The following is a 14,652-nucleotide window of genomic DNA, read 5'->3' on the forward strand; positions in this document are numbered from 1 at the left end:
TTGTGTACATCATCAGTAGACCTAGTGTCTGTGACGACAAAAGGGCGTTCCACGCAATACCCGTATTTTGTGAAACACCACACCCCTTTACACCCCTTCCCCCGGGGTACCAACACGTACGTGTCATTTCCAGAAGCTCGTGGAGACCAGCGGACTGGGCTTTACAGTGTGGGAAAAGTCTAAAATAGATGTCGCCGGTAGAGAGTGATCCCCATTGGTTTAGTTTAAAAACATTGACGAAGTAAATTTGAAACNAAAAAAAAAAAAAAAAAAAAAAAAAATGAATTGGGGAGGAATATTTTCAAGAGAATAAGTAAAATGAAACCACAAGCTGCCACTGGTTGCAGTAATATACAGCAGATATAGATAATCCAATCTTGTCTCCTTGTTATTGCACGAGAATAGGACGACGACAGTGCCGTGTTGGTATTTTGAATGGTCTCCCCCCGGGGATGCAGGAGAAGGAGTGGTCTTTATGTAAATGAACAACTGTGTCCCGATCCCGGGGCTGCAGGTTGGGGTATGCAGGTTGGGGTATGGTCCGGGGTGTAGGACCAGCGGTGTGTTGACGGCCCCTCTGGTACACAAGACAAGAGATGCGGGTTATTGTTACAAACGAACAAAAAAGAAACAAAAAAGAAATTCACACTTTTATAGATTTTTTCTGTAATTATCTGGGGATTTTTTTTATGATACATATTTCAGTTCAGCTTACCTTCACATGTTTATATATATACAATGAACGAAAACCTAAACATTGGGAAACGCTTTCTTTTCCGGAGAAAACCCAAAGACCTGTAAACCAACAAATTATACATCTTTGGTTAAACACCCATTAAACTGGCCTGGAAACGCCAGTCCTTGTTTTGATAAAAATAATGGAAATTTCTACTTTAAAATATTTTGTGAGTAATCAAAAGGAAATGATAATCTTTAAAAATAGTTTACACTGAATGTAATTTGTCCGGAAAATAAGGTATTCGGTTTATAAATGTTCTAAAGTATCCGTGTCCTGTAGTGACGTGAGAGTTCTGTAGTGACGTGTATGCTGAGCGGTCTGTCAATACCCCGACCTCCTTCACTCGGATGGCGTTGTTTCTAGAGTGTCTGATTACCTCAATATATATTATCAATGTCCTATATATTATATATATATTACGTATACTAAATCGTATAGTTGCCATAGAGATCATTACATTGTTAAACCCAGATTTTGTGTTTGTTTTTATTTACGTTTGATTCAATTATACTTGAAACGCGGGAGAATTAACCGTCTAGTAGTTCGACGCAATTATAAAAAAAAAGTACAATCGAAAACCATCAATACTTATCATTTACGGCAAGTGTCGACGGTTCCCCGAGTGTAGATTTCAACCACATTAAATGTGTCTTCATAGATTTGTGATATTTAGGCGTCTTTGATGTCTCCCCTTTTTGTTGATTTTGACCACAAGTACATTGTGTTCACTGCTCGTTTTAGAAATTCGTACGCTACTAATTGGACATGGTAAGCTAGTGGAAAAAGACTATTCCATCCTTAAGCAATTAAAACTCGTGTTTGGGCGACCTAGTGGTCGAATGTACCACCTTTTTTTGGCATATATATGAAAATGCAACTTAGTACAATTTTAATGCGTTTACATTTGAGTAGAATTTCCCAGTTGAATAATTCATGGCATAAAAGGATCTAAACATGAAAAATATAGTATCATCACGGACTTAGATAACAATCTAATTCCGTGGTATAATATAAGGAAAGAACTCGTAGTGCATACAAAGCTGGTTGTAATCGATTATCTTAAATCTCAAACCATGCATCATGTGAGATTTCCGTTCGACCAAAGTCACGAGTCTTTCCACTGTGGAAGAGATGTCCATGGTTGTAATATAAACAAACAACACGCTTTCATTATTTTAAGATTTATTAAAACAAAAAAGAAACGCAGTCCTGACGGGCTTTCGGACGTAGAGAACGTTACAGCAACTCGACTCAAACTGATCGTATCGTTTGGCGCAAGACATTTTAGCCGTCACCAGTGCGTGTCAGTTTTAGAGGAAGTAACGTCATGACTGATCATGATTTTCTTGCCTTTAAGAAATGATAAGTTAGAGCGTTATATTGTAGTAAGGCGGATGTAAAAGGTTTTGATTGATTTACAAAAGAATTAAAGATCAATGTAAAAATAAAATTGTAAAGATAATTAAACTGTATAAGGCGAACGCAAACGGTATATAGATACGTATAATAATGATTGAATAAATATTTATCTATCTCGGGTGTTTCCGGGAAGTTCCGGTTACTGAACCGAACGGTTGTTTGATACGGAAACAATAAAATAATTTTGATTGGGTAAAATGATAAGCATATGAATAATATGAAATATGCAACTTTATGAAGTCGTATACGTGTGTACAAAATTCGCCCGTCATCCAGGAAGGAAAGTGTGAACCCGTAACCAGGATTAGGTGCGAGCTACGTGTTATGTGGATCTACAAGTGCGGTTTTAAAGTCAAGAGCGCCACAAACCTTCCCGATGCGCCACTAAGTGGAATTAACATAGCTCAGACAAGGTCACTTATCAAACACGGTGCTTTACCCCGTGTATAACGACAATTTGTATCACATTTCGTTGCTGTCGTACATTTGTGTCCACGTTGTATTGAAAAACGATTCTTAGTGAAACATGATTAATCGAGGTGAAACAAACAATCGTGTTTCCCTACCACAGGGAAAATAATAATTTATTATGCCTAAATAAAACAATAACAACAGTTAAGATGACCAGGTTGACGTGTACTTGTTGCCGTCTGCTTCAGTCATTCGGAACTCGGTTGTGTTGGCCCTTGCACATATTTCTAGACAGTATCGGAATAACGGAAAAATTACTGCAGGGAGAAACTCGAGCGCGTAAGGCCGACACAATGATTCGTTTCCCCGCTATGTGGTCAATGTAATCCGATCAGATACGCTGATTATGTAGATGAGGTAAAATAATAATCATTGTGTCACTCCGGTAACAATTCAAAGGAGGTCACGTGGTCGAGTGCGTCATCACTTGGATGTGATTTCGTGGTGACATCGTGGTTGTCGTCGTCATCGCTTGTACATAAAATTAACATCTTGAATAATTATTAATGACGAAGATGTCACAATATCTTGGCACGTGTTTTGAATGTTTCTAATAAAAACCGATCTGTCCGTCTGTCTGGTTGTCCAATTCAAATTCGTCACATCGTTTGTTAGTTAGTCGTCTGACTTGATAGCATTTTTCTTGGGTCCTTCGTCATCTGTCTGAACCTCCCCCGATTGGAGCATGTCTGGAGGTTCCCGCGCTTTGTACGCCGACTGGTCACCAGCGCTTACTGTACATCGCTGCTTGAGGCTCTCCAACCGCTGGGGCAAAGCCTTCAGCTTATTGTCAGATATATTGAGTTCAGCGAGTACAGGTAACTTACAGATGCTTTCTGGGATAGCCTCCAGCAGATTGTCTGAGACGTCTAGGACCTCGAGGCTCGCCATCTTGCCTACGTCGTTTGGAATGCTGGTGAGGTCGTTTGCCGCCACTCTCAGTATCCGGATTCGGTACAAATAAGGCAGGTCCAAAGGCATTGTGTTGATATGGTTCTTGTTAACATTCAGCTCTGTCATGGACGCTAGGATGTCCCAGCGGTCCTCCGGAAGTCCCATCAGCTCGTTGTTCGACAGGTCTAAATAGATGAGTTTATGCAGCTCGCCGAAGTCTTCGGGAAGACTGACTATATTGTTGTAACATATATTGAGAAACTCCAGTTGATGGAGCATAGTCAACCCGGCGGGAAACTCGCCAATCTTGTTCTGAGATACGTCCAAACGCCGTAGATTCTGCAAGTTCTTAATGGCGTTTGGGACCTCGGATATCTCGTTATTACACAGATCAAACTCCTCAAGGCAGCGCAGACGACACAGAAACTCGGGGATACCTTTGAGGAGATTGTGAGCTATCTTGAGGGTTCGAAGCAGCTTCATGTGACCAATACTAGGGGGAACTTCCTCAAGCTTAAGATTGGACAGGTCGAGAAACGTCATCTGTTTGGCGTATGCCCTCTCTCCCAGCTGCACGAGCACCGATTTAGGATCCTGTGCTGGTAAAAACACAGGGTTTTGTGAAATGTTCAGATGGGTGATAGCTTTTGGCAGTTGTATTTCAGTAAGCGAGTTTCCACAGACATCTAACGTACGGAGAAATTTGAGAACGTCCAATGTCTTTGGTAAGGCCGAAATCTGATTATTTCCTATTTTTAGACTTTCCAGGCTCCGCAACTTTTTGAGGTCCTGTGGGAGCCCCTGAATCCGATTCCTGCTGAGGTCAACATCCCTGAGGAGCTGGTTGTCGCCAAGGGACTCTGGGATGGCGCTTATTTTATTATCCCCCGCCAACAGGTCTTTCAGCGACGAAACGCGGCAGATGTTCTCCGGCAACAATTTAAGATGGTTTCCTGACACGTCTAGTGTGACCAGACATTTCATGCTGGGAAGGTCCTCGGGGAGTGTCGTCAAGGCATTGCGCGCCACCTTTACTGTTTCCGCCGATTTCAGCTTAGTGATACCGGCAGCGTTGGCAAGCTTGTTGCCCGATAAATCCAAGGTCTTTAGACCTTTGAGGTCATAAAACTTCGGCGGTAGGTTCTCCAGCTGATTGTCCGCCATCTCAAGGATTGTCAGCCTTTGTAGCTTATGAATGTCCTCGGGTAGATTCCGGATCTCGTTATGAGATGCCTTAAAAGTCGTCAGAGCATACTGTAGGCTCACCATCTCTTCCGGTAAAGATACGATCTTGTTGTGCGAAATATCCAAGAAGCTAAGGTATTTGAGGAAGCCCATCTCGCGAGGGACGTCCGGCAGCTCATTGTGCGACAGGTCAAGCCACGTGAGAGTCGTTACCATGTGGATGTTGGCAGGGAGCGCGGATATCTGATTGCAAGAAACGTCCAGGGACTTGAGGGCCGGAGACTTAACGCTCGCGTCAGGAAGATCCACTAGTTTGTTTTCCTTGAGTATGATGTGAGCACCAAGCTCGTACACGGTCTTCTTGATGGAGCGGATAACATTGTAGGAAACGTCAAGGTGGGTCAGGGCAGGACATTTGTTGATGGTCTTGGGTAGAGCTTTGATCTTGTTGTTTGACGCGTGGAGCGTGTGCAGGGATAGTGCCTTGTTGATGGTGGCCGGAAGGCTTTTAATGACATTGTTGGTCAAATCTAGGATCTCAAGAGTTTTTATCTTAAAGATCGTACCGGGAATGGCTGTGAGTGCGTTATTTCGCAAGTCTATAAATGTTAATACTTCAAGGTCAGAAATGGTCTTCGGAAGCTTTTTAAGGCGGTTGTTCTCTGCTTGAAATCTTATGGCGTTGAGCATAATTTCTTCACATTTCCATATCTCGATGGGCAGTTGTTTAAGACTGTTTGTAGAAAAGTCGACGATCACTGCTTTTCCCTCCCGAGGGAAGTGTTTCCGTAGAGGGGGCGCCAGGGCGATGATTTTACTTCCCGGGCCCGCCAGGGGGATAACCTCCCCTTCCTTACTCATCGTGGCGCAGCAGTAACTATCGCCTCATCAATGGCTTTCTGTTAAAAAAAATGGAAAGGATTTAGTCAATGATTTTTGTAAACATCTGGAAGATAACGTCATGCTTTATAAAACAAGACATTTGCATTATTCAACAGTTCTAGTTTGGTAAGGGCAGGAGACGGGCTTGGTCAGGGAGATTACAAGCCGCTGCCATATTTTTTCGATTCGATTTTTTGTATTATCCTGTTTAGCCCCATAGATTTTGTGTTTCCCTTGTTTGGCGAACGTATAACTAATTACAAAGGCGATGGTTTTGTTAACGTAGATATCAAGCCGTGGTACAATCGTCTATACAAATATTATCAATATATGTTTCAAAAAGTCATTTGGTGACATATCTAGGAGAAATGAAGTTTTTTAATTAATTGAACATGTAAAACATTGTTGAAAGACGTTGCTGCTTTAGCGAAAAATAGATTTTCTTGACTTTGCCAAGATTCTTAACATTAAGCCATTTGCAGAGGTGTAAGTGAGTGTAAGGAGCGACAACTCTGGGTAGAGATTAAGTATCAAAGAGCGACAACTCTGGGTAGAGATTAAGTATCAAAGAGCGACAACTCTGTGTATATATTAAGTATGAAAGAGCAAACAACTCTGGGTAGAGATTAAGTATCAAAGAGCAAACAACTCCGGGTATATATTAAGTATCAAAGAGCGACAACTCTGGGTAGAGATTAAGTATCAAAGAGCGACAACTCTGGGTAGAGATTAAGTAGCAAAGAGTAACAACTATGGATAGAGATTAAGTATCAAAGAGCGACAACTCTGGGTAGAGATTAAGTATCAAAGAGCGACAACTCTGGGTAGAGATTAAGTGTCAAAGAGCGACAACTCTGGGTAGAGTTTAAGTATCAAAGAGCGACAACTCTGGGTAGATATTACGCATCAAAGATCGCAGCATAGCCGAAAGAAATCATACCAAGGTAGGTTCACATAATAATCAAGTCTAGCACTGAACAATCGGGAACCGTCGGAACTTTCCTTAAACGAGAAAACTCATTTACGGAAAGTGCCGACAGTTCTCGATTAAATTCTGCTGCTAGAGTATGAAGAGGCAAGTGATTTCCTCTAGAATAGCTTCTAAAATATGAAGATTAATCCTAAATACCGACTATTAAAGCAGTTCAATTACATCTAAATACCGAGTACCACAGCCGAGCGATTACAAATACCGAACACTAATGCACTCGTCACATCTCGGCAGATTCCGTACCTATAATTGTACAATCGGGAACCGTCGGCACTTTCCATACTCGTTTACGGAAAGTGTCGACGGTTCCCGAATGATTATTGTATTGATGAAGGTACCGGGATCAGACGAGGTTAGTCGAAGGAGCACTAATGCTCTAACAGAACTCTCCGGAAATTCTCTGAAGAACTACGGAAAGCCCAAGTTGTTTCCGATTGTGATAGCATTTAGATGACGGTGTTCCCGGTACCAGATCAATACCACTATTCCCGGTGCCTACACTGTAACGCTCAATGAATACGGTTGGACACCATGAGTTTGAATGAAGTTAGGATCCGTCACCCTGACAACGCTCGCGCTTCTTGTACCCTTTCTTTCCCCTTCTGATGATTTCTATAGGTAGATAGGTCACGCTTCCGGTGTGTGTTTGATTAACAGTATATGCTGCAGGTAGAAACGAAATCGATAAAGAAAACTCGATAAAGTTACATTTGTATAAAGTATACACATGCTTTCGAATAACCGATAATAAACCGACTGGTAGTCCTAATACAGAGCAGCCTAAATAATCCGAAATCAATCTCCTATCTAAAGGTGTGAAACTTTAACAGTTTTCAGGTCTTTAAAACACTAAGGACTATTTGGAGGAGAAAATGGGAATCCCCCGCCATTGACAACTGCTATTCACAAAAAAGACTTATTATTTATCTTTGCATTATATAAAGAACTTGACACGGAATCTTCCGATGGAGGTTTCCTTTTCATGATACACCTGGTGACAGTGGGGATACCTTATTATGATACACCTGGTGACAGTGGGGATACCTTATTTATGATACACCTGGTGACAGTGGGGGTACCTTATTATGATACACCTGGTGACAGTGGGAAAACCTTATTATGATACACCTGGTGACAGTGGGGGTATCTTATTATGATACACCTGGTGGCAGTGGGGATACCTTATCATGATACACCTGGTGACAGTGGGGGATACCTTATCATGATACTCCTGGTGACAGTGGGGAATACCTTATTATGATACACCTGGTGACAGTGGGGATACCTTATCATGATACACCAGGTGACAGTGGGGATACCTTATCATGATACTCCTGGTGACAGTGGGGAATATCTTATCATGATACACCTGGTGACAGTGGGGGGACCATATTATGATACACCTGGTGACAGTGGGGAATACCTTATCATGATACACCTGGTGACAGTGGGAAATATCTTATCATGATACACTTGGTGACAGTGGGGGGACCTTATTATGATACACCTGGTGACAGTGGGGGATACCTTATCATGATACACCTGGTGACAGTGGGGAATACCTTATCATGATACACCTGGTGACAGTGGGGAATATCTTATCATGATACACCTGGTGACAGTGGGGGGACCTTATCATGATACACCTGGTGACAGTGGGGATACCTCATCATGATACACCTGGTGACAGTGGGGAATACCTTATCATGATACACCTGGTGCGGTAGGGATACCTTATCATGATACACCTGGTGACAGTTGGGATACCTTATCATGATACACCTGGTGACAGTGAAAATACCTTATCATGATACACCTGGTGACAGTGGGGGATACCTTATTATGATACACCTTGTGACAGTGGGGAATACCTTATCATGGTACACCTGGTGACAGTGGGGGTACCTTATTATGATACACCAGGTGACAGTGTGGATACCTTATTATGATACACATGATGACAGTGTGGATACCTTATAATGATACACCTGGTGTAAGTAGGAGATACCTTATCATGATACACCTGGTGACAGTGGGGATACCTTATCATGATACATCTGGTGACAATGGGGATACCTTATCATGATAACCTGGTGACAGTGGGGATACCTTATCATGATACACCAGGTGACAGTGTGGATACCTTATTATGATACACATGATGACAGTGTGGATACCTTATAATGATACACCTCGTGTAAGTAGGAGATACTTTATCATGATACACCTGGTGACAGTGGGTTTCCTTTTCATGATACACCTGGTGACAGTGGGGATACCTTATCGTGATACACCTGGTGACAGTGGGGGACACCTTATTATGATACACCTGGTGACAGTGGGGATACCTTATCATGATACATCTGGTGACAGTGGGGATACCTTATCATGATACACCAGGTGACAGTGTGGATACCTTATCATGATACACCTGGTGACAGTGCTGTTACCTTATCATGATACACCTGGTGACAGTGGGGAATACCTTATCATGATACACCTGGTGCGGTAGGGATACCTTATCATGATACACCTGGTGACAGTGGGGGACACCTTATTATGATACACCTGGTGACAGTGGGGAATACCTTATCATGATACACCTGGTGCGGTAGGGATACCTTATCATGATACACCTGGTGACAGTGCTGTTACCTTATCATGATACACCTGGTGACAGTGGGGTTACCTTATCATGATACACCTGGTGACAGTGGGGGATACCTTATCATGATACACATGGTGACAGTGGGAATACCTTATTATGATACACCTGGTGACAGTGGGGATACCTTATCATTATACACCTGGTGACAGTGGGGGACACCTTATTATGATACACCTGGTGACAGTGGGGAATACCTTATCATGGTACACCTGGTGACAGTGGGGGTACCTTATTATGATACACCAGGTGACAGTGTGGATACCTTATTATGATACACATGGTGACAGTGTGGATACCTTATAATGATACACCTGGTATCAGTAGGAGATACCTTATCATGATACACCTGGTGACAGTGGGGGACACCTTATTATGATACACCTGGTGACAGTGGGGATACCTTATCATTATACACCTGGTGACAGTGGGGGACACCTTATTATGATACACCTGGTGACAGTGGGGAATACCTTATCATGATACACCTGGTGACAGTGGGATTACCTTATCATGATACACCTGATGACAGTGGGGATACCTTATCATGATACACCTGGTGACAGTGGGGTTACCTTATCATGATACACCTGGTGACAGTGGGGAATACCTTATCATGATACACCTGGTGACAGTGGGGTTACCTTATCATGATACACCTGATGACAGTGGGGATACCTTATCATGATACACCTGGTGACAGTGGGGTTACCTTATCATGATACACCTGATGACAGTGGGGGTACCTTATCATGATACACCTGGTGACAGTGGGGTTACCTTATCATGATACACCTGATGACAGTGGGGGTACCTTATCATGATACACCTGGTGACAGTGGGGTTACCTTATCATGATACACCTGATGACAGTGGGGGTACCTTATCATGATACACCTGATGACAGTGGGGAATACCTTATCATAATACGCCGGGTGATAGTGATAATACAAATTTCGTCCACACAAATGGATTTTGATTCGAATCCTTTTAACAAAATGAAATGTAGGTCAAACGGTCAGACCCTGCTCCAGGCTTCAACACTGTGTGTATCCGGTCGGGCGGCCGATATCATTGATCAAAGTCCAAATATTATATACATCCCATAATGGTCCCTATTAATGATAACATACCTATTTTAATTGCTTCATGGCGACGAGAAACAGAACATCTTACGCGTGTCAACCATTCGTCACTAGATTAGTCACGTACGTTACAAGGCATTATAACTTTAGTCCTAAATAACTATCACCTTTAACAAATCAATGAGGCGGAGATCCAAACATTTCAAAAGGAGATAGTCAATAAGTCCGGCCTATAGAACTGAGGTCTCACAAAGCATTAAAGACTAATTGTTTAGATCATGAGCAGTTCAATGTATACTATAATGATACTGTTTTAGACTGTTGGTGTATTTATCACTTAGTGTAAGTATAACTTACAATATATATTACGTGTTTTATGTTGACGACGAGGCCCACGATGATCTTGTCGTTACGGCCCTTGTCTTTTGCCTGAAGATGTTTTAGTAGTGACTTATGACGTCTCTGTGTTCGCCCTGGCATTTTTGTTATGCGCGGCCAGCGATACTGTATTATGTGTACTTCAAAACTAGACAGCAAACCTGCTATTTATACGGAAGCAGAACTAGCAGCTCCGGAGTGGATTCAGTTAATTTGTCAAATACCGGTGATAGAATTTTTAGAAAATACTAACTCAGCCATCACTTTGGTGCCAATCTAACTAAAATATTCATTAACGTACACAGTACGAGTACAAACACTAAACCGTATTATTAGTAATTACACACTTATTCCGGCTCTTTTGTTTTTAAAATATAACCGATTTTGACACCTTGTAATACAGGAAAACAAACCTGCAAACCGCTAAATCTTAGACAGTCTTGCCGCGCGCGCGTTTATCGACAAAAATAAATTAGGTTGACTTTTTTTATTGTAAAACAAAAGTTATATTCAGCACTAGAAAGTCAGAGGTTACAAAACTGACGTTGAATTGGCCAATCTGTGCCACCGTACTCGTAATATTGTTAATTTACTTTTCAATAACCATATGCATGAGTATATGTTGATAGTTCAATTTGCGCAAAACCAATAAATTGTTAGATATACGTGCACATAGTCTTACCTAGAACATTACTATGTATATTTATGGTATATACGTGCACATAGTCTTAACTAGAACATTACTAGGTATATTTATGGTATATACGTGTGTACATCGGCCTTGAATTAATCTTTAAAAAAAAAATCTTATATACATATATTACATTTAATTATATTGCTTTCTTTAAGTATTTTAGCCTCATTATCATATATGTCTATACTCTTTTACAAAACTGTAATACACTTTTTTAATTGGGTTTGGAGAAATAAAAATAGAACCCACCCTGTAGGAGATATCGGCGGTGAGTGCCAATGTTTATAGATACAATTGTATACGTGATATATGTGTATTTAAATGTAGGGTAAGCCCTGATTACGACGCGTGACGATTTAACACAAAGCTCTGTAGACAGTGACGCGACACATATATAAGGACACATATAGCACCTGCCCGCACAAACTCGGTCACTAAATTCATAAACTTTCTCCGAGTTTAAACCACATTTTCAGAAATACATACAAACACTACAAGCATGTTAAAAATACGTGTGAGCTTTAAAATACACTTTTAGAGAACTTGAGTCAAACTTTGAAAACTTTAAACCCCAGTTGCCCGGGGGTGGCTATTCCGGGGTGTGACTTACCTGACAGTGGGTGGATATGTCCCCTGGGGTTTGCCAGGTCCCCCGGGTCGACGTAAAGGGGATGAAGTCGTTGATTGAGGAGCCCGATACAGCTTACTATATCCCCATTGACCGACCGGCCATGTATTTATAGTGGTGTAATACTCCCTGGCCAGGTAAAGCGGCCTTGGAAACAAGGCCCATAATCCACGTTGCTAAGATTGGTGAAATCTCCATTCACCAAAGAGTTCCTTACGTCCACCTGTCAATGTTCATTGGGCCGTGGTTGGGGACCAATTAATAACACTATATCGGCCTCTGGTTCATTACAGGTAGTCTAATTACAGGTAGACATGTTCAAATAGCGCGTGTTCATTAAAAGCCCTAGGTGTTCTAAGTAAATATATTGAAGGTGTTCAAAGTAAATAAACTGATGTTTGCTTACTAGTTCTGGCCCGATAAGTGCCGGATCGATAGGGTATCCGTATGATGTCCATTCTATGAGCGATGCGGGGGAGGGAGGGGTAGTGGGGAGGTTTGGATGGCGAAGGCCGGGGAAAGTACTTGTTATCTGATTAAAATATCAAAATCTAATTTACTAACACAAAGCTTACGCATTTCTATGATATATATTGTAATGAACAAAGACAGGACTTAATTATGAGCGAGAGTTTCGGACAGAATTATCGACACCTAAGTTATTATTGTTACATTGTGTACACTTTAAATGTGGCGTGTAAATATATTACGGAGTTTGAATTACAAGTAAAAATGCAGTTTACAGTAGTGCGGAGCCCTTTGGAATGAGAGGTGCAATCCACACAAAAGTAGCGTATATCCTTAACTAAGATGTTCCGATTTTGGCTGTGGGGTTTGGTTTGGTTTGGTTTAGTATTGTTTAACGTCCTATCAACAGATATGGTCATTTAGAAGATTGACTTTGATATTTTTATAGATCGATGTATTATCCAATCAATGACAAAGCTGCTATATAAGCCATCACATGATTGATTGATTGATTTTACGTCCGTTTCACTACCAGGATAGAACCGGGTTACAGAGGAAAGGCAGAGTAGTCTATCCCACAGGGACCAGAGAAATTGTTACAGCTATATTTGGACCTAAACTAAGGTGTTAATAGTATTTACATGTTTTAGGGGTTTCGGTCGACTTTCGGTAAAATGACACCCCAATGCTCCCGTCTCCGTTTCCTCCAAAAACACGCCATTTCCTAGTTTCGCAGTCATAGATATTTATGAGGTGGCCACGTACCGAGATCCGTGGTGTGATTGGCTGGAAGCATAGATAGTTTTTTCCCTAAAATTTCCAACCAACACTACATGTTTCGGCACTGGATGACGTCAACCTCATGAGTATACAACAAGTGCCTCTATGACTGCGAAAAACTGCGTGAAACTCGGAAATGTCGTGTGTCCCTGGAGTAAACGGAGATTATGTCCACGGAGGGGGAACACATTTTATGGGAAGTTTTTAAAAGAAATTTTATCTTTTCCAACGGTACTAATATTTTTTAGTACATCAACTAGAAATGTTGTTTTTGTTGCAAGAAAGTTAGGTGGGGTCGACTTTTCCTTCTCGTATATAGAAACACTGGGGTGGCATTTCATCACAATTCGATTACTCTTAGGTCCAACTACAGCTGTAACAAATTCACAGGTCCATGTGGTCCATTCTTTATGTATTAATGAATAACTCTTATTTTTGTAAGACGACTCATAGGCCTAATATTTGCCATCAGATGACATTTATATCAGGTATGAATGCCAGCACCCAGATGGTGACGTCGTAAGTATGATGTCCCTGGAGGCTGCTTGTTCTATTCATTAAACAAACATACAAGAAGTATACATTTATTTGAGTTAAATGCTTAACTTTGATTAAAAAAATATCTATGGTATATCTATAAAATCGAAAATGTAAGTATTAAACAGCTTTCAATTGTCATTTATGGCCAATATGAATGCCAAATGGAACATGGCAAAATCCAACGGGAAGCGATAGCGCGCGTACGCATCGTGGAAGTTGCCAACTTCCGATTGGCATTCATATCGACTATAAATGCGCACTGAAAGCAGGCAAGGTGCAAGCTGTGGATCCTTTTAGGTAAATCCATCGTAACAAATGTATTCAAACTAAAATATATATCTGACTGTTGCAAGCAATTTAAATTTTGGACATCAAATCGAAATGATATCTCGTATGTATAATAGTGTATATCTCTCGGACACTGATGTAGATCACGTGACATGTTAGTACTAGTCACGCGCATAGACGCCAATTCATTTAGTCCACGTGATTATATTAGATATATAAGCCCGGGTTTAGTCCCATTACTACCATTCACAAGTTTAATAGCGGGCTACACGCCCGAACATATTCCATGTATTATTATACTGTTATTTCCTTGTCTTTGAAGACTTATAGAAACGTATATACAAGCATTGGGTTAATTAATGTCCAATTCATAATTAAATAGACTTATGTATCAAAATAACATGAAACATAAACAAGAGGCCCAATGGGCCTGCATCGCTCACCTGTTATTAATCTAACACTTGTAATCTTAAGATTTCATAAGAACCTATTAAAAGATTTAAACATATGACGCCTCTGACCTTGATTGTCGAACAAGGACATTA

At 41.1% G+C, this 14,652-nt stretch overlaps 1 protein-coding gene across 1 annotated transcript; it reads right to left on the bottom strand.

Annotated features, from left to right (window-relative positions):
• Positions 1 to 1,905: 1,905 nt before the first annotated feature.
• LOC110445358 (leucine-rich repeat protein lrrA-like) lies at positions 1,906 to 12,197 on the bottom strand. Its single transcript, XM_021489925.1, has 2 exons — positions 12,014 to 12,197; positions 1,906 to 5,607 (listed from the first exon to the last, which is right to left on the bottom strand). The coding sequence occupies exon 2, from the start codon at positions 5,567 to 5,569 to the stop codon at positions 3,245 to 3,247; it is 2,325 nt and encodes a 774-aa protein (XP_021345600.1). The 5' UTR covers positions 5,570 to 5,607; positions 12,014 to 12,197; the 3' UTR covers positions 1,906 to 3,244.
• Positions 12,198 to 14,652: the final 2,455 nt, after the last annotated feature.

The sequence above is a fragment of the Mizuhopecten yessoensis genome, unplaced genomic scaffold, assembly GCF_002113885.1.
Source record: "Mizuhopecten yessoensis strain PY_sf001 unplaced genomic scaffold, ASM211388v2 scaffold2249, whole genome shotgun sequence".
Classification (NCBI taxonomy): domain Eukaryota; kingdom Metazoa; phylum Mollusca; class Bivalvia; order Pectinida; family Pectinidae; genus Mizuhopecten; species Mizuhopecten yessoensis.

Bases quoted from the DNA above. Each gene is read 5' to 3' on its own strand.
- LOC110445358 (XM_021489925.1), bottom strand. From the start codon at position 5,569: ATGAGTAAGGAAGGGGAGGTTATCCCCCTGGCGGGCCCGGGAAGTAAA.